Source organism: Herpailurus yagouaroundi, unplaced genomic scaffold, assembly GCF_014898765.1.
Source record: "Herpailurus yagouaroundi ecotype Mexico unplaced genomic scaffold, PumYag 29, whole genome shotgun sequence".
Classification (NCBI taxonomy): domain Eukaryota; kingdom Metazoa; phylum Chordata; class Mammalia; order Carnivora; family Felidae; genus Herpailurus; species Herpailurus yagouaroundi.
This window is the reverse complement of record NW_024412377.1, coordinates 27,013,604-27,033,211: the sequence shown is the minus strand read 5'-3', so window position 1 is coordinate 27,033,211 and position 19,608 is coordinate 27,013,604. Positions and strand designations below refer to the sequence as shown.

The window sequence follows — 19,608 nt, the reverse complement described above, 5'->3', positions numbered from 1 at the left end:
TTGAATACTGAAATATAGCCAATTTTTCATATCATACACTGCTATTCATAGTGGGTGCTTAAATCAGTCATTCCCTCCAGTACTGATGAAAGACATAGTATGAAGACATAACCACGACTGGGTATCAGGCCCTTACACTTATTGATTCTCTTCATGAATAGAGGATTTTTTGCCTGACGTCTTTGTACTGAAGTTACTTATGTTTCCAAATATCTCTATGTGCTTCTTTGCCTTTTTCTCGGCTGGCCTATATACTTGGCTGAGAGCATTTCCCCAGTGAATACTGATGGTGTCTTTTAGGTACTGAGACACCTAGGTTACATTTTTTTTGTATAAACGTAATCATTAAGCAAACAGGAACTCTCCTAGCTCTCTATAGCTTTCACTCTCAACCTTGACAGCAGCCCTTCTAGGGATGGTACGGATTTAATAGAGGAAACAACATTTCCCACTTGTCATTTTCAGAGCTCTGACTTCCATCAGATGACCTGAGACAGTGTTTAGTTTCCATAATTGATTCAAATGTAATACAGATTAGATTTCTTGTCTAGGTGAATTAAATCCAACCATTATTTGCACAGATATGGAAAATTTTGTTCTTGAATAGACACATTTGAGGTCTCTATCATTCATCCCCTGGATTCATGGGTTCCAGTAGAATGGGCAGGGGAAAGATAGGGAACATGTGGATTGGGAACAGCTATTTAAAAAAGAAAGATCAAGGTTTCTAAGGGAATTTTCCTACCATGTTGGAAAACATAGTAAACCCTTTAAAAAATTTATTTAAAAAAATTTTTTTAACGTTTATTTATTTTTGAGACAGAGAGAGACAGAGCATGAATGGGGGAGGGTCAGAGAGAGGGAGACACAGAATCCAAAATAGGCTCCAGGCTCCGAGCTGTCAGCACAGAGCCCGACGCGGGGCTCGAACTCACGGACCGTGAGATCATGACCTGAGCCGAAGTCGGCTGCTTAACCAACTGAGCCACCCAGGCGCCCCTAAAAAATTTATTTTTTGAGAGAGAGAGAGAGAGAGAGAGAGAGGGAGAGAGAGAGGTAGAGGGAGAGAGAAGGACAGGCAGAGCGAGAGGGATGGAATCCTATGGAGCCCACATCAGGGCTCCATCTCACAACCGTGAGATCATGACCTGAGCCACAATCAAGACTTGGACACTTAACCGACTGAGCCACCCAGGCTCCTCAGTCAAACATTTTAAAACAGAATTTTCAATTTTTAAAAATGAACTCTACTAATCTACTACAACGCTTTTATGAGCAAGCCAAGTTTTCTGACTGGGAGGGGAACCACGTTAAGAGACAACCATCTTCAGACAAGCGTGTATTTGTTGCAGTAACAATAGTCACCATTAACCGGATGTCTTCTCTGTGCTTGGCATTGGGCTAAGTGAGGTCATAAGCATCGGATCTCATTTGATCCTGATGACAACCTCAAAGGAGGGCTTTATTAATCTTGGGGGTTTTTTAGATGAGGAAGCTGAGGTTTTGAGAAGTTACGGAAATGGACCGAGTGTGAGGGAGCCAGCAATGAGGAGGTAGGTTCTGGGTGTGGTGAGAGACCCTCACCAGCCTGGAAAGTGTTGGCAAGTCCGGGAACCTGTCTTTAGATAAAGGGCATCCTTCACTTCCTTCCCAGGTGTGCCGACGGCCTTCAGATGGGAGTGAAGGGACCAGATGACCTGGATCATTCTTTAAATTTGGTTGTTTCCGTTTCCTCCAGTCTGTCTTGGGGCCGTGGGGCCAAGATACGCCTGGATTGTTGTCTGTATCCTGTTAGGTTAGACAGCTGTAAACCAGAAGGACCCCACTTTTCTTCCATGTCTTGTGCCCCCACAGTCCCATAGCCAAAATGGGCTTTTCCACTTCTTTGCATCCCGCTGGTATTCAGCTGCCTGCTGAACAGCACCGGGTCCCTCCCTGTGGAAAACAAGATCAACCTAGCAAGGCAATTTCCAGCTCTTCTGTATGCACAGGATTTAAGGCTGATTCCAAAAGCCAGCTGTTTTTAAGCACAGATAAGGAGATTCTTTTGTTCCTGACTCGGTATCAGAGGAAGGCTCCTAAAAAAAGTGAATCTTCAAAAGAAAGGATTGTCTGAAATTATCACTGACACCGTCAGCTGCAATTTCTCTCTTTCTTTTCCCCACAGACTTTCAGAAATCTTTGGTATCCTACATTGGATTAAAGGGTCTTTACTTCATGGGGTATTTGCTATTTGGCCTGGGGACAGGATTTATTGGACTTTTCCCGAATGTCTACTCCACCCTGGCTCTGTGTACCTCGTTTGGTGTGATGTCCAGCACTCTGTACACTGTGCCCTTTAACCTCATTGCCAAGTACCACCGCGAGGAGCAAGAAGAGAAGGTGCGTCATTGAACCTCACCTGAAGGCTGGGGGTATTTGGTAGGAAAGTGTAGGGCAGGGCTGGAAACAAGGGTCTTAAAACAGGAGCTCTCAAATGCCCAGCCAAATGTAATGACGGTCCGGTCGAAGCATGACCACCTTCCTAGCCCACACCCTCCTCCTCACTCTGAAGCCCTGTGTACCTGGAGAACAGGGGAGCAGGTACTGCTACTCTCATTTATTTGATTAAGAAAAAGGGGCTCAGGAATGCTGAGAAACCAGCCTACAATCACACAAAGAAAGGGGAACCTGGGGATTCTGACAACGGCCCCAATGTCCAGTGCTCCTGCAGCATTTCTGGGTCCCCCACTCCCAATGGCTGCAGTGGTGGAGTTATTGATTAAAGGTAGGAAATTCCTAGCCCACATTCCCTTGGAGTCCGGGTTTTAGTAAGTCAGACCCTGGGCACAGGGAGGAAAGCTGGGGTTGCAGGTGGTCACTCCCTGGCTGCCTTTCTCTGCCTTTGGAGCTCAGGATGGAGGGGAAGGCACCAGGCTGCCCTAAAAAAACAGTGGGTGGGGTCTTTCTGCTTTATGATTACCACCTCTTCTTTTCAAAACATGTCACTTTTTCTCCATGAGAATAGACTTACATTTCCTTACCTGGAGTAGTGATATAAAAGCTAAAGAAATAAAGCTTAATCCATCCCAGCAGGAAGCTGCTAAAACACTGGACCCTTTCATGTGCCCGGGCAACCCCAGTCTTCTCTATCATTTGTTCTGACCAATGCCGCAGGGCAGAGTTGCGCTAGGAGTTAAAACCTTCCAAATTAGAGTCCGTGGCTGCTCTCATCCCCTGGCAAACATTGTCACTAACGTTTCGATGCACACACAGGTTTTGCTGTTAAAGAGACAGTTATCACAAAGAACAGAACCTCGTCGGAGAAAGCTAGGGCAAAAACACACAAGCTTTGCATTCAGAGAAACCTGGGTTCGAATCCTGCTGCCCCTACTTTGCAGTTGTGCAACACTGGGGAAGTCATCCATTTATTTATTAAATATCACTTAGAACGAGTTCATTTTTAGAGAAGGCAATATGTTCACATGGTTCAACAATCACAGCAATATACACAATATACACGTACACACTGACAGGTGGCTCCCACCTACTCATTTCCCCATCTCCCCCCAGGGGGCCTACAAGTAAGCACTCTTACTAGGTTTTTGTTTATCTTTCCAGTATTTTAAAATGAAAATCAGACAAGTATGAATCTGTTTTCTTATTTTCCCTCTCTTATGCAAAGCATAATGTGCATTATTTCTGCACAATGCTTTTGTTTTTTAACCTTACTAGTATAGGAATTATCATTCAAACTCTCAGAGCCTGAGCTTCCTCATCAAGCAAATGGGAATAATATGCCCACCTTATAGAGTTGTTGGAAAGTGAAATTTCACAAGATAGTGCAGGTGGTCTGTCTAGCGTGATGCCTACCTAGCACCTGGCAAAGACTCCAAAAAAAGTAGTTAGTATTATTGTTGTTATGTGGGGATAATGGTAATACGTGCATCCAGGGAGGAGGGAAGGAAGACGTGAAGTGACATATGCTGAAGAATCTTGCACAGGCCTAGCATAAAGAATACTCCCAATAAGTGGTGACATTATCAACCGATTCAGGCCACATATTGACCATATTGAAAGGCTGACTTTTTTTTTTTTATGTTGTTTCTCCTGTGTAGATCTGGGATTCAACATCCTTCTACACATATTTGAAATTTTAACACTAAGGAGGGAAGGACGGGAGTATGTATTGAGTTTCCATTCCATTTTATTTATTGACTTCTTAGGAAGAGATAATTTTGCGTATATGAATCATTTAACCTTCATGGGCACTAACAGGGGAATTGAAGGTAGGTGGCAGGTAGGAAAAACAGCCTCGGGCACGAATTTGGAGCTTCTCGGTGACCTTAAATCAGGAGTTGGCAAACTATGCCTCATTGACCACATGTGGCCTGCCACTTGTTTTTGTACAGCTCATGAGCTAAGAATTCTCTTAATATTTTTAAATGAAATTTTAAAAAGAAAATCAGTAGAAGGATAACGTTTGTGACAAGTGGAAATTACATGAAATTCAAATACCAACGTCCGTGAAGTTATATTGGAACGCCAACTCGTGTGTTTACTGTAGCTGCTTTCACACTACAATGGTAGAGCTGTGTGCTTGCGACCGAGACCATGGGAACCACAGGCTGAACGTGTTTCCTATCTGGCTCTTCACAGAAATAGTGTGCTGACCTCTGCCCTAAAGTACTGTTCGCGTAGATTAAATGTGTTCCTGTGTTTCCCTTGCAGAGACAGCAGGCCCCGGGAGGGAGTCTGGACGGCAGTGAGAGAGGGCAGGGCCTGGACTGCGCAGTCCTCACGTGCATGGTGCAGCTGGCTCAGATCCTGGTTGGAGGTGGCCTGGGCTTCCTGGTCAACAAGGCTGGGAGCGTCATTGTGGTAATCACAGCCTCTGTGGTGGCCATGATCGGCTGCTGTTTTGTGGCTCTCTTCGTAAGATATGTGGATTAGGTCAATAGGGAGACATCATCCCTAACCTCCAACACAGTGAAGGACATGGTAGGAAATCAGTCTGTCCTCTGGCTCTGCAGCTTTGGGGTCTGCCCATTGGCTGCCCTGCGTTATGACTTCAGCTACAGTGATCTGCCTGCACGTCACTTTCTGCCAACCCTCTGCACAGCAGTTTCCTTATTTTAGGCATCATCTATCTCGGGAAAGACTGGGCTCTGCCTCCATTCACCGGTGGCAAAGGTTAATTGTGGGAGATGGCGCCTCCATGCGCCTTCCTACTGCATCCCAGGACATTCCAGGCCTTGACAAAATGCCAGAAGCTGACTAGTTTTACACAGGACAATGGTGTTTATTATATCGTGTGTTGTTTTTTTCTTAACCAGAGGTCTATATTTAATCGGAGGGTCATACTTTTCATTATTTCACCAATACTCAAAATATTGCTGATGATTTATGATATTAGCTTACTCATATTTAATTCATATTTCATTTACTTATACAGACAGTCCCTGGCTTACAATACAATGGTTCAAATTACAATTCTTCTTCCTCTTCTCCTTCTCCTTCATCTTCTTTTACTTAACGATAGTTGGAAAGCAGTGCACATTCAGTAGAAATCATACCTCAGATTGTGAATTTTGATCTTTTCTGGGTGATACATGCCCTTGTGATGCTGGGCAGCGGCAGCCACAGCTCTCAGTCAGTCTCACCATCCCGAGGGTGAACAACTGGTCCACTGACCACCATTCTGTCTCCATACAGCTCCACTGGTTTTGTTTCTGGTTTCCATTTTCAGTATGGTATTCAGTAAATTACATGAGATAGTCAACACTCAAAACCACTCCATCTTCCTTCCTCCCTCTCCCTCTCACGTTATCCATCGTAGAGTGGCGAGGTCATGACTGACTCAGAGGAGTGATCAGGGAGAAACCTGCTGTCTAGCCTATACTGTGGGATGATGATGAGCAAATGCTCAGAGGACCCCATGTGACCCAGAACCCTGTGTTATAAAAGAAACGCCTCCCTTGTAATTCACCTGTCCTTGCTGTCTGCAAAGTTTAAAAGTAGAACTATTTGCAGACTTCAATGTTTATTTCCTGATCATTTCTCCAAGGACTGTTCTGGTGATTGAAGATTTTGAAATCAATGAATGGGTGAGGTAGGAAGGACCTGCAGTTAAGGACCATCTTACCTGGACCCCAAGAAGTTAAAAGTAGTCATCTCTGGCCAAGCACAGGGCAAGGGAAGCTCTTTTCAGCTGAAGGACTGGATGGGCTGCTGGGATGAAGAAAGGAGCTAGGGCATGCATTCACCACCACCCCTAAATCCCCTCACACACATGCACTCACACACACACTTGGATATTCAAACACTCTGCTCTCTTAACTCGACTCCACTCAGGTTTGAATGAGTGGATAGAATCCAATTTTAAAAGCCTTTAACCACTTTTAAGCACTCAAGTACTTGTTCTCAGTATACTTGTTCTCTTGTTTCTCTCTGACAGTAATGTTCTATTCCCAGACAAATAAAGCAAATGCAGGGACACCTAAATTCGGATCAGAAATCCCAGGAAATCCTGTAGGAGAAAGGAAAGCCAAACTGCTTTGTCTGCTGCTTCCCGCACCATGCCACTGACATTCCAACCTCAAACCTTTAATCACTGCTTTCCCTCAGCTGCAAATGTCCTGTGTCCCCACTACCTGTCTAAATTGCCATCCCTGCCCATTTAACTTGTACCCTTATTTCTAGGTCCATCTCATATACTATTTTGATAAGGAAGTCTCTTATCCTCCAGCAGAACCAAGCTTTCTGCCCCCTATATTACCATAGCACTTTCTTTTAGCCTTATTATGACATTCAACTCACTGTTCCATGACCTAGTTGCCTTGTGTACATGGCTGCGTCTCCTAAATATACAAGTCGGTAATGTGTCTAGTTGATGTGTGTGATCTCAGCACCCAGTACAGGGCTTGGCACACAACTGGCATTCAAAAAAATAAAATAAATTTGGCCATTTCCTGGTTTATTTTTTTGTCTTTGTGGTAAACAGAAGTCATAGTCTTGGCTCTCTCTAGCCATGTTCTCAGAAGCCCTCAAGTTTGGATGGGGACAGGTGGATTCTTTTCACAAAGTTCTTTCATGAAGGCCTTGCCCTTAGCCCCTTCTGTTTTTCTAGGGCCCATCATGGCAGAAGCACACCCTTCAATATACTTCCCTAAAAACCTGAACCAACCCAGTATCTTATTCTCAAAATTGAAATGGCAAGTTCCTGTCACAAAGAGAATCTCTCCATGAGAGGCTAATATCAACATTATACATGGATACACTGCCATGCTACTACTGTTTGTTCTTTCTGGGTGTTTCTTGCTTGGTTATTTTGTTTTTGGGGACTCGGAGGGGATTGCCGTTCAGTTTTTATTAGCCCAATTGCTATTCGATATCAGTATCAATATTTTTTTCTTCCTAAAGAGCAAAGATAGACTAATTTGACAACTCTATTTATTTATTTATTTATTTATTTATTTAAGTAGACTACACCCAAGGTGGGGCTTGAACTTAACAACCCAGAGATCAAGAGTCACATGCTCTACCAACTGAGCCAACCAGGCATCCCTATTTGACTACTTTAAAACAAAAGCATTATTCAGTTTTCTAAAAAGCTAACTTCTCAGGACTGCTCAGGATTGAGGAGATCGGGAAGCTTTTGTTTTTGTGGCAAAGCTATGAATGCTTAGTAATTACACTGCGTTGTGTTACAGAATGCAGGACGAGGGATGCTAGGGCTGCAGGTGTTCACACTGAGCCTGAAATCTCAGACAGTACAGGACATTTCCAACAAAAGTACTAAAAGATTTACAGTTTGAGAGGTTATTTAAGCAGACATGTTTGTATAATGATTATTTATTGTGAAAGAACCACAACAATAGATGCCCAAGTTGCAAGGTTTGCTTTTTTTTTTTAATCCCAAACTAGATCACCCAAAGAGAACAGTAGCACCTCTGTCCAAACTGGCAGTTGGATGGGTAGGCTGATGTTTGATCCCTATTCTCTAAGCAGCCTCAAGAAAGGACTAAATTGCTATGACCAGGACAGAGTTGTCTCAAGAAACGTGTCATTCTTCAGAGATGGTCCCATAGACTGCCTGGTGGTTAAGGAAGAGTTTGTAATTCACGCTCACCATGCAGAGCATTCCTTAGAATGAATGGAACTTGGCCAAAGAGCCATTTGAAGTCCCACAGTATCCTGTGGAAAGTCTTACTCCCCACCTTGTCTTCTCAATATTATGAGAAAGAGAGAACCCCTCAGCAGAAATTGTGATGATCCCCTCAGAATGGGCTCTCTGTACTCTCTTCCCTTTGGGATAGATTTTACTCGAGTCTTCCATTCCCTTTCCCACCCCACGCCTCCTGTTGAAATCTGGTTCTAGGAGTTTGGTTTCCAGAAGTCTCCCTTACCCCCCCCCCCTGCTCCCCCATTTCTACAGCATCTTTTAGTTTTCTGTCCTGAGCCTATAGAAGCCGACCCTTCTACAGGCTGGTAGAGCCTCTATCAAACGGGCACCCGGAGTTCCAAAGAGTGAAGGAGGAGAGGCTACAGAAAAGTCCCCACGCCCAGTAGCGTGTCTACTCAGACCTTTTCAAGTTGCTCCAGGGCACAGCTCACCTGCCGCGCGCAGAAAGGAGCACACAGCTTTTCCAGTACCCACGCCGCTTCCCAGGGAACTGGGAAGTCCAGGCTTCCGGCACCTGGCGCCCTCTCTTCCTGCTCGGTTACTAAGGGAGCACGTGAGCTCCCCTTTTCCTTCAGAGGCGAGAGCCTGAAAAGGTCTCAGTTCAGTCCCTCTAATCACAATGCATCTGCTCCCTCCCTCAGGGACGCCACTCTCCAGCGAATCGCTCGCGGCGTTTGCTGGCAAGTGTTTTGTCTCAGGTGACAGCTGAGCACAGAGTCGCGGCCCGGCTCCCGCGTACCCACTCCCCCTGTCCGCGATGGTAAATGATACAATGGCGTCACGGGAGATGCCTCTCTCTCGCGGTGCATTTCTCTTGAACGCGGATCAAGACCGTCGCTACTTTCTTCCAACTCCGAAAAAGTTTCTTATTCCCAAACCGGGCTCTCTGCGCAGCCACGCCGCAAGTCAGAAGGCGCTGCGGCGGGCTCGCCTGCCAAGGCGCGAAGGAATGGTTTTTGTGGGAGGCTCCCCCAGTTGGACGCGCCGCTAGGACCCTTTCAAGAGCTCCATAAAAGTCGCTGGAATAAATGCGCTCAATTGCCTGCGCACCACTTGGCTGAGCCCCACTTCCTCGCGCCCCAATTTTTTACATTCCTGAGTCCTTTCTCCGCTTCTGGGCGCCCCTACCCTGCCCAGTGTTGACAGCCTAAAGAGAGGAAGTGGTGTGGGGGGAGAGAAGGGGGACGCGGGCTGGTGGCTTGGCTCTGCGATGCTGACCCGGGCCCCTTTGCCAGCTTCCTCTCTCCACCCTGTCTGGAAGCCTTCCCTCCCCGGAGACAGCCCCCTCGTCTCTTCAGTGGCGGCTCCCTTGCGCCCCTCCCTATCCTCGTCCCTCCTACCTCTCGATCCGGCGGGCGCCCAGCATCTCCTAATCCGCTCTCCTCTTTCCCCACCCGGGGAAGGCCACTTTGCGGTGACTGCGCACCCTGGGCTGAGTCAGTAGGCGGAGCTGCTGGGCAGCAGATCGTAGCGCCCCCCACTGTAGACCACCACGCCAGGCGGGTAGTAGACCAGGTCTGGCTCCGCGGTCGGGTGGAGAGGTGCCAGGGCCTGCAGCCCCTGATCTTCGGGCTCTGGCTTGGTGGTGGCGGTGAAAGGGCGCATGCTGGTGAGAGAGGGCGACGCGATGCGCCACAGCAGACTCTTGAGCGCTTTGCGGAACTCGCGGCGCACGAGGCAGTAGAGGATGGGGTTGAGACAGCTGTTGGAATGAGCCAGGCACACGCTCACCGGGAACGCGTATACCTGGCATAGGAAATACTCTTGGCTGAAGGGCACCGCGTTGAACTTGATGAGGATGCTCCAGGTGGTGAGCGCCTGGTTGGGCAGCCAACACAGGAAGAATGATAGGACCACGATGGTCACTGATTTGGTGACTTTGGACCGTCTCCTGGCGCTGGCTGCGGCCAGGCTGCCCCGGGCAGCCGAGGCTCCTCCTTCGGTCCCTGCCACTCGGCGATCGGAGATGAAGCGCACCAGCAGCAGATAGCACAGGCTGATGATACACAAGGGCAGCACGAAGCCTAGCAGCACCTTCTGCAAGTGGTAGAGGCCCAGCCAGAACTGTCTGTCGCCGCCCAGCAACTTGTCTGGGAAGCGCACCAGGCACAGCTCCTCGCCCATCACCTTGATAGTGGTGGAGAAGATGGCATTGGGCAACGAGGCCAGCGCGGCGGAGGCCCAGATCAATACGCACAGTGCTTTGGCTGAGAAGCAGCAGCTGCCCCCCAGGCTTTTGCCGCAGCAGTCGCACCGGCCGTGCCTTCGGGTCCTGTGGCTCTTAAGAGCCGAGGCCACCGAGTGGTAGCGCGCCACGCTCATGGAGGTGAGGAAGAAGACGCTGGCGTACATGTTCATGGACGTCACTATGGATACGATCTTACACATGGCCTTGCCGAAGGGCCATTTGAAGTCCAGAGCGTTTTCCACCGCCCAGAAGGGCAGGGTGAGTACGAATTGAAAGTCTGTCAGCGCCAGGTTGGTGACGAAGAGGTTGATGGAGGACTTGCGCCATCCCTGCTTACTCTTCATCAGGTAGAGCACCAGCAGGTTGCCGGTCAGGCCCAACGCGCAAACCACCCAGTACACCACGCTGATGAGGACCCGCACCCGGGCCTCGGTGTCTGCACTTTCTGTCCCGCCGGTGCCCGGGGGATGCCCCGGCGCCGCGCCATCAGGCAGCTCTAGCCCCAGATCCCACCACAAGTCCTGAAGCCGCAGCGACGCGTTGCCGCTGGTGTTGGCCGCCTGCAGAAGGTACGGGATCATACTGAAGAGTTCTGCGAGCTCGTCTCCGCCAGCCGCCTTCTTCATGGTGACTGTCGTGGCTGCAGCGACTACCTGCAAGCACAGGTGCCTCTAGGTCATGTTCCAGGAGGACTTCAAGACCTAAGCGAGTCCAACGCACTGGGGGTTCTGTCCCCGCGAGGGCGCAGGGCGTTCGTGGGAGCTTTCAAGGAAGCAGTTGCACGTGGCTCTTGGGTACTGGGTGCCAAAAGCTTCTCTGGCCCGCGGCGGCGTTGGGGCGCGAGAGTTGGTCTCCGCGTCTGTTCTGGAGCGGAGTTCTAGAACCGAGCAGCGCAGCTCCGAAGGCGAGCGGTGGGCGTCCAAGGGTTCTCTGGCTGAGCTCGGAAGATCCTTGCTGTACGATCCAGACGTTCCCGCACTGCGTTTGTTGGGCACTAGCCTATACCCACCCTGCCCCTCAGGACCTCTATTGGGGGCCCGCTCCTTCTCTTTCAAATACCTTTGTCGGTTTCCTTTGCTGCTGCAGCTCGGACGAGGTTTCTGCCCTTTGAGAGGAAAAAGAGAAGGGAGTTCCATCTATCTCGCTCTGACTCTCCGGAGGTCTTTCGAAGTCATCCTTCCAGCCTTGCGCCTCCACCTCTCCGCTGTTGTCAGCTCCCAGTGAGTTGCCAGCCGCTGTCACCGGAATTCTACTCGCACCCGCAAAACCTAGGTTGCGGGCTCTCAGGGAGCATGCGTAAACCCCCGCGCGAGTTGAGGGGGCGCTTTCCGAGGTGCTGAACTTCGCCACGCCCGCTTCGGGAAGGAGGAAGCGGTGGGCGGCAGGGAGAGCCCACCAGAAGATTCTCCTTTTCCTCTTCAAAGTTTCAGAAGAAGATGGTTGTAACCCTTTATTTTCCTATGTTTCTGGAGAAAGTCGGCTTTGATTTGCTCTCCCTTCTTCTTGTTTATTCCCAAACATAACTGCAGGTATTAGAATTTTTTTCTTTCTTCTTTACTCTCACTTTATCTTTGAAATGATACCATTCGATGAAAGATGGTTCTAAAAATTCAAGATCTCCTACCCATTTTTATTTTTAAAAGCAACGGCAGTGGCCTCTTTTCATGCCCAGACCCCAAGTCAGATGATGGGCTTTTACTGGATAAACACAAATTCCACGTCCCCTTCTTTAATTATCTAACCACTTTACTTGGTGTCTGTGATTGTCACGATTTTCAAAGCTTCTTCATATAGCAGAACTATAGGTTCAAGTGTTGCCCTCTGCCTTTGGTATGTACTAAGAACTGAAGTTAGGCAGAGAGTATACAATTGGGGAGCTGACTTCACAGACACTAGATACCTCCCGTCCAGCTCTCAGCCCAAAGCTCTTTCACAAATTGCTTACTCGCATGCATTCTCTTTACCTTGATGCAGTTGGAATAGGGGATTCTATGAGGCTGTTTTTGGACCACCAGCCCCTTACTTTCACTACGATTATAATCAAAACTCTTTAGCAGGTGTTTTTCAGACCAATGGAAGTAAATGTTAAGGAATCTTCTAAGTTACTTTGGGCAAGGGGAACCAGTGTAGACCATTTGAATTACTTCTCAAATCGCAGTTTATTTAAATGCCAGCTCAACTGCTCAATGTAAATTATACTTCTTAGGGTGAAATTAAGAAATTTGAAATGTTTTCTGCACTGTCCCCGCCTAAACTGAGACAAAAATATGTTAAGCATAATTGTCCTCTCTTCTGTGGAGTTCACGACTTTACTTACAGAGATGAAGAGGATGTGGCTTTAAAGCAGCAGAGATAGTAAAATAGTTAAAAAAGAAATGTGGTACCCAAAACATATGAAGGGAAACGGAAACAATCTGGATTCCAAAGCAAGAACCCAGTTCCAAGCAGAGAACATGCTTCCCTATACACTCTGGACTTCTCCGGTTGCCGGCTAGAGGGCGTCAGGGCTTTAGTAAAAAACAAATCAAAACCAACCACCTTGAACAGCTCTAATCTGGAGAAGTTCATTCAGCCCAGCTCTGATTATTGCTCCCAATCCACAAGTTGCCTCTGTGGACACCTCTTATCTCTGTTTTAGTATCCTCATCTTTAAGCTCACTTTTCACTTCATGTTTTACTAATGCTTTCTCCATCAAAATTTTCTCTCTCCTTTATTTAAAAAAAGAAGTTAAAAAAATATTTCAAGGTGTTATTGAAAAATGAGGAAGCCTATGGCATACTCTGACAATCCTTTGCCTTGTTTTTCACACCTGTATATGGAAGGAATTACAGTTTTTAAATATTCTGAGGATAGATGCTAAGTAGGTGACATCAGAGTCAGGTGGGGAGCTCCTCCCAGCCCTATGCTGGCCCAGAGATTCTGATTCTCAGTGGATTTGGAAAAGGATCCAAGACTGTACATTTGCTTAAGTTTATTTTCATTTATTTTGAGACAGAGATAGAGAGCAAGTGGGGGAGGGACAGAGAGAGAGAGAGACGGAGACCAAATCCCAAGCAGGGTCTGAGATGTCAGCACAGAGCCCAATGTGGGGCTTGAATTCATGAACTGTGAGATCATGACTTGAGCTGAAATCAAGAGTTGGACGCTTAACTGACTGAGCCACCCAGGTGCCCCAAGACTCTACAACTTAAATGCATTCTTCCAGATGATACTATTTTTTTTCTAAGTTTGGGAATATCTGGACTTTTATTTTTTTTCTAACTTTCCAGGTAAAAAAATATTAAGTTCCCAAAAGTAATGAATGTCCAGTGGTGGTTTATCACACCCTAATATTGGAAACAAAGGAAGAGAAAGAGGTCTTGGCAAGTTTCCTTAAAATCACATTTGGGTCCAACAATGACATTTTCTTCATTGTGGGACTGAGAGGGCCATGTGCTCCTGTGGTATGTCAGACAGCACATCTCAGACTGAGCCCTCGGGACAGGCTGTCCCAAGTGCGACTCTCCAAGAATTCAGCCAGAATGCTTCTAAGGCTAGAATATTCGTTTCTGAATCTGCTCTCTGAAAATGAACCAGAGATCATGTACAGCAATTTATAGTATCACTTAACTAAGCCTGTGTTATGGAAGCAAAAATCCCTTTTCAAAGAAGTTCTTTTCCAACACTAACTAAAGATATTTTAGACCCATTTTCCTAAAAATATGGGCCACATTTTTCTCAGACTTCATCTAAAAAATTCAAGGAGAGAAACGTATCAGTGGTGGTCAAGTATCATTTAATTATACAAGGTCATAATCCAAATAATGTAATATATGACAAACAAGTTAGTAAAGGCTAGGATGTGAGTTTGAGGGAGCCTGGTATCACATGGATAGTTTGTTCTGGGCAGACTGTAGCAAGACAGAAGCACTTGAGCTGGATCTAAATGAGAAGACAGGAAATTACAGGAGTCAGGTTAGAGAGAAGATATATAATCTGAACTTCTTGATTCTGGGATTCTACAAAGAAAAGTGGGTTTTCAGATAAAATAGAAAAGAATCTATTCTTTCAAGATTCCTTTGGAATATGTGCAGATAATCTTCACTCTGAATTATTTCTTTTCAGTCTACAGATAGCACAGAATTTTATTGTACCAAAATTATGAATTGAATTCCTAATATGCACAAAGCAATGTGTTAGGTGTTTGGATATAAAACAACAAAAACAACAATGGTATAATAATAATAATAATACCAATAATATAATAAAAGCAATGATAACCATTCATATTTCACATTTATTTGGAAACTACTATTTTTCTAGGGTTGTAACAAATTATCACAAAATGGGTGGTTTAAAAGAACAAAAATTTATTATCTCAAAATCCTCAACACTAGAAGTCAGAAATCAGGGTGTTGTCAGAGTTGGTTCCTTGGATGTTCTGAGGGAGAAAACATACCATGCCTCTCTCCTAACTTCTGGTGAGTCTATGTTGATTCCTTGGTTTGTAACAGTATCATTGTTATCTCTGTCTTTGTCTTCAGACGGCATTTCTCCTTTCTGTGTGTCTCTTTGTGTCTCTGTCTTCTCTATATATAAGGACACCAGTCACTGAATTAGTGTCTACTCTAATCCTATATGACTTCATCCTAATCTGCAAAAGTTATATATTTACATTTCCAAACAGGGTCACATTCACAGGTACCGGGAACTAGGACCTGAACATATCTTTTTAGGGGACACAATTATACCCACTACAGGTAACAACTGTGTCCACTGTGCAAAGGTTTTTATCTGCATTATCTCACCTAATACTCACAAGTGAGGTTAATACTACTATCATCCCAGATCTGATTTCCAGCCTTTTATCCCCAGAACTCTAGAGTTGCATATCCAACTGTTACTTGATGCTTCAACATGGTTGCCGATTTTCTTCAGATTTTTCAATCTTAGTAAATGGCATTACTATTCACATAATCATTCAAACTAAAAACCCAAGAGTAGGGGCACCTGGGTGGCTCAGTCGGTTAAGTGTTCGACTGCAGCTCAGGTCATGATCTCACAGTCCGTGAGTTCGAGCCCTGCATCAGGCTCTGTGCTGACAGCTCGGAGCCTGGAGCCTGCTTCAGATTCTGTGTCTCCCTGTCTCTCTGCCCCTCCCCTGCTCATGCTCTGTCTCTCTGTGTCTCAAAAATAAAAATAAAAACATTAAAAAATTTTTTAAAAAACCCAAGAGTAATTCTTTACCTCTCATTTTCCCTTACACTTAATGAACTCAATGTAGCAGGTCTTAGTAGCATGTTCTCAAGAACAAAAACAAAAACAAAACCCCCAAATTCCTGAATCCACCTACTTCTTCTTATTTTTCAATTTCTCTCTGTGTTAGGTATCTCTTGCTGAATAATAATTTATGTTAAAACTTTATGGCTTAAAATAACAGTCTGTGTAGTTCAGGAACCCAGGCGCGGCATAGTGTCATTGGCTCAAGGTCTAGCATGAGGTTGCAGTCAACCTATCAGCTGGTGTTGTGGTCTTATTTAATTAATTTAGCAGTAGAGAGGGGAATTTGCCTTTAAGTTCATTCACAAGGTTGTTGGCAGACCTTGATCTTTCACTCTGTGAGATGCTTCACAATATAGCAGCTGGGTTCTGGCAGGGTAATGAAGGGGGGTGGGCAGGGAGAGGAATCGGCATGAAATCTATATGGTGTTTTTATAATCTAGTAAAAGAAGTGGCATTCCTATCACTTCTGCCACATCACCTTCTTTAGAGGCCAGTCAATAAGTCGAGTCCACACTCAGGGAGAGGGGAGTTATACAGGAATATGATTACTAGGTGGCAGAGATCATTGGGACTATCTTGAAAGCTGACTACCACAATAGGGCACGTTGTCACAACACCCGGCAGGAAACAGGAGTTGAAGACCTACTCAACTGAGTAGATATCTCAACAGCGACACAGTGCTGGGACAATAAAGATTGAAGTTAAAGCCTAGTAAAATGGAAGGGAATATTAAGTAAGCAGTCCAGGCTTTCAGTCCAAACCCCCAAAGAGGCACATCCTAAGGGTAAGTTCTACACTCTATTCTCAACAACCAGAAAACACACACTTCCTTCAAATACACATAGAACATTCACCAAAATAGACCACATGCTGGGTCAAGTTCAAGTTTCAACACATTTCAAAGGATTGAAATCATACAGACCATGTATTTTAAGCACAGTGGAATTAAACTAGAAATCAACAAAAGAATGATTACTAGAAGTCCTCAAATGTTTCACAATTAGGTCACATATTTTAAACAACCCTGATTAAAGACGAACTAAAATATAAAATGTTATAAAAGAAAGTATAAAATAGTTTAAAATAAATCATAGTAAAATATGGCATCAAATTCTGTGGGATGTAATCAAAACAGTGCTTAGATGGAAATTTATAGCTGTAAATGCATATTTTTAAAAAGAAAGGTTAAACATCTAGCTTCAAACTCAAAATACTAGAGGACAATAAATACTTTCATTCCAAAGAAAGAAGTATGGGAATAGTAAAGATAAGAGCAGAAATATGCAGACAGCCTCTGCTATATCAGGGATTAACCTTCTAGTTGTTGGCTCATATAGAGGTGGGTGGAGGAGGTCCCAAGAGAAGAGCAGAGAAGCCCAAGGTGGGGTTGCTCAGGGGGCTTTCAGAATATTCACAAAGGAGAATATTTATTTCTGAAGGCAAAGAGAGGAATGAGTAGTCTAATACTAAAACCAGAATCTGTTTCCCAACTCCAGGTGGGAGTTAAGAGAGGAAGCCAACTCTTTAATAGAGAGGTGTGTCCATGGGTCTCAAAGCAGGTTATTCCCAGAACATTCCCTACTATGTCTCCCAGCCATCCACCCTCACATCAAATATTTATTCATCCTTTTTATCTTTGAGGGAAATGCAGTAATAAATAAAACATAGCCCTTGTGCCCACAGTTTATAATCAAGTGGAAAGTCAATTATAAGGAATCATGAGATTCATTAACTTGACTCTCACTGCATGAAATTCAGGTTGGCTGCCTGCTTTCTAACTCAACATTGATAACATCAGTTCTTTTTCTGAGTCTTTCACAGGGTTCTCTCTGCCTTACATACGAACCCATGCATTCAATAAACATATCCTGTGTACTCCATTTTCTCACACTGGGTTTCAAAGACTCCATAATTTTATCCATATACATATCAGTCCTCTCACCTTCAAAAGATGAATCATAACACCTTAATCTGACCACAGCCACTGCTTTACTGCAGGAAGCTGAATCAATAGAGCCCTTTGCTCTTGGAGGCCTCTCAGGAGACTTGGTGTAGATTTAATAGGACAGCAAACAATCAACTAATAGTGTGAGTCGGTGTTATCTGCTATACTCAGAGAGGCTAGGAAGCAACAGAGGAGGACTTCTTGTTGCCAAGGAGGCAATCCTGGCAGGCAACATTTGGAGAGTGTGGCCAAGGTAGACAAAGGTGCTCGCAGAGGCATTTAGCACCTGGCCAGCTGTCCCCTGGGCTTCGTGAAAGGGTCTCTGAGAGCACAGAGTCTGGCTTTCTATGCTCTGAAGATTCAAAGTGCCGCAGATATTCATCTTGTGGCTGTAGAGATAACCTACATCTCTGTCTGGCAGTGTGGGCAAGCTATGTTAAAAGTGCAAAACCATGAAAAAAAAATAAAAGTGCAAAACCATGAAGAGAAGCTTTATCTTTATCTAGGGTTAACTTCAAAGCTGGTTTTTTGTTATTTTCATGTATATCCTTAAGAGCCACTTTATCATGAGGAGAAGCATATACGAGTTGTTGAAATGAAATTGTTGGAGGACTTAGGGGCCTTGCTTCATAAGTTTCAAGCAAAGATCTTTAACAGGAATTGGTGGTATGCATGCATCTGCCTGAGCTTAGGCTGGGTGTCGGTTACCAAGTTTTATCTCCATCGCTTTTCCAATGGTCAACAGATAAGTTAGTGACAAGGTAAATGGATGTACCCACGGTGGTAGATCCATACAATGGGACTCTATGCAGAAATAAAAAGGAGAAGAGTACTGGGACGCAAAATATCCAAATAATTACGCTGAGTTAAAGAAGGCAGACAAAAATTAGTTCATACTGTATGAATCCCTTTATGTGTAATTCAAGAAATTGCTAATGAGTCTCCAGAGACAGCAGGAGAGTTGGGGGGAGGTCATACAAGTAGGGACAGGAGGAGGGGACTGCAAAGGGACAGGGGAATCTTCTAGTTTGACACACACACACTAGCACACACACACTAGCACACACACACTAGCACACACACACATGTCAAAACTTATTGTGGTGATGGTGTCACAGGTGTGTATATCCATGCAAATGCATAAAATTGTACACTTTAAACATATGCAGTTTATTGTATGTCAATTGTACCTCAATGAAGCAAAAGAAAGGGTATTATTATGGTATATCCTTATTGCCACCTGAGCAAAATCTCATTTACTCACTTCAAAGTTTCTTTGGGGCATGACTGATCTGCTCTCAATGACCCCAGGAGGATACCAGAAAGCAGTGATGAATATCGGGGCTGTGGCCCTGACAGGAGCCTGGCAGAAGCCCTGACACTCAGCTGCTCTCCTGCTTTTCTGAGAAGAATGCCAGCCCAGGCTATTCATGGGCTTGTGTTGAGCTCCGTGGGTTAGGAGAATATTAAAAGTGCAGGAAACTAGGACTGTGAACATTCCTTGGTATTTTCATACCTTCCTGACGCCACTTTCCATGAAAGAAGTTCTGATCTGGTCAGATTCCAAAGACCTTGGTTGAGCTGCGTTTATTAGTGGATGGAATTATTGTTTGTTAACCAAACTCTATCATTGGTCTTTCTCTTCCATTTTTTTTCTTCTGTGCAGCTGAGTATGCAAAGCCTGGACTCTTCTCTTGTCCTTACCTCAGTTTGAGCTAATGAATAACAATGCCTCCCTGAAAATGTTTTTCACTTGATTTTGCAAATACCACACTCTCCATTCTCATTTTGTTGCCTAGTCTTCGGTTTCCTGTGCTGATTTTTCTTTACTTCGCGGAACTCTAAATATTGGAGCACTCTCAATGTCTTAGCCTGTTTTGACTGATATGACAAAAATACCATAGACTGGGTGGCTTGTAAACAACAGAAATTCATTTCTTACAATTTTGGAGGATGGGAAGTCCAAGATCAAGGCACTGGCAGAGTCAGTGTCTGGTGAGAGCCTGCTTTCTGCTTCACAGATGGCTATTTTCTTGCTGTGTCTTCAC

At 45.1% G+C, this 19,608-nt stretch overlaps 2 protein-coding genes across 3 annotated transcripts in view; one reads left to right on the top strand and one right to left on the bottom strand.

Moving 5' to 3' along the window:
• The window catches only part of SLC45A2 (solute carrier family 45 member 2), a 33,937-nt gene extending 26,988 nt beyond the window's left edge, over positions 1 to 6,949 (top strand). For both annotated transcript variants that reach the window (XM_040494931.1, XM_040494926.1), the window contains exons 6-7: positions 2,168 to 2,382; positions 4,711 to 6,949. In XM_040494931.1, coding sequence (XP_040350865.1) covers positions 2,168 to 2,382; positions 4,711 to 4,932 — 437 coding nt within the window. In that variant the 3' untranslated portion in view covers positions 4,933 to 6,949. The remainder of the gene's footprint in view (positions 1 to 2,167; positions 2,383 to 4,710) is intronic.
• Positions 6,950 to 8,406: 1,457 nt separating this feature from the next.
• RXFP3 (relaxin family peptide receptor 3) lies at positions 8,407 to 11,032 on the bottom strand. Its single transcript, XM_040494945.1, is given in 1 exon segment — positions 8,407 to 11,032. A coding segment is annotated over 1 exon segment (1,431 nt). The 3' UTR covers positions 8,407 to 9,601.
• Between the last annotated feature and the right edge of the window lie 8,576 nt (positions 11,033 to 19,608).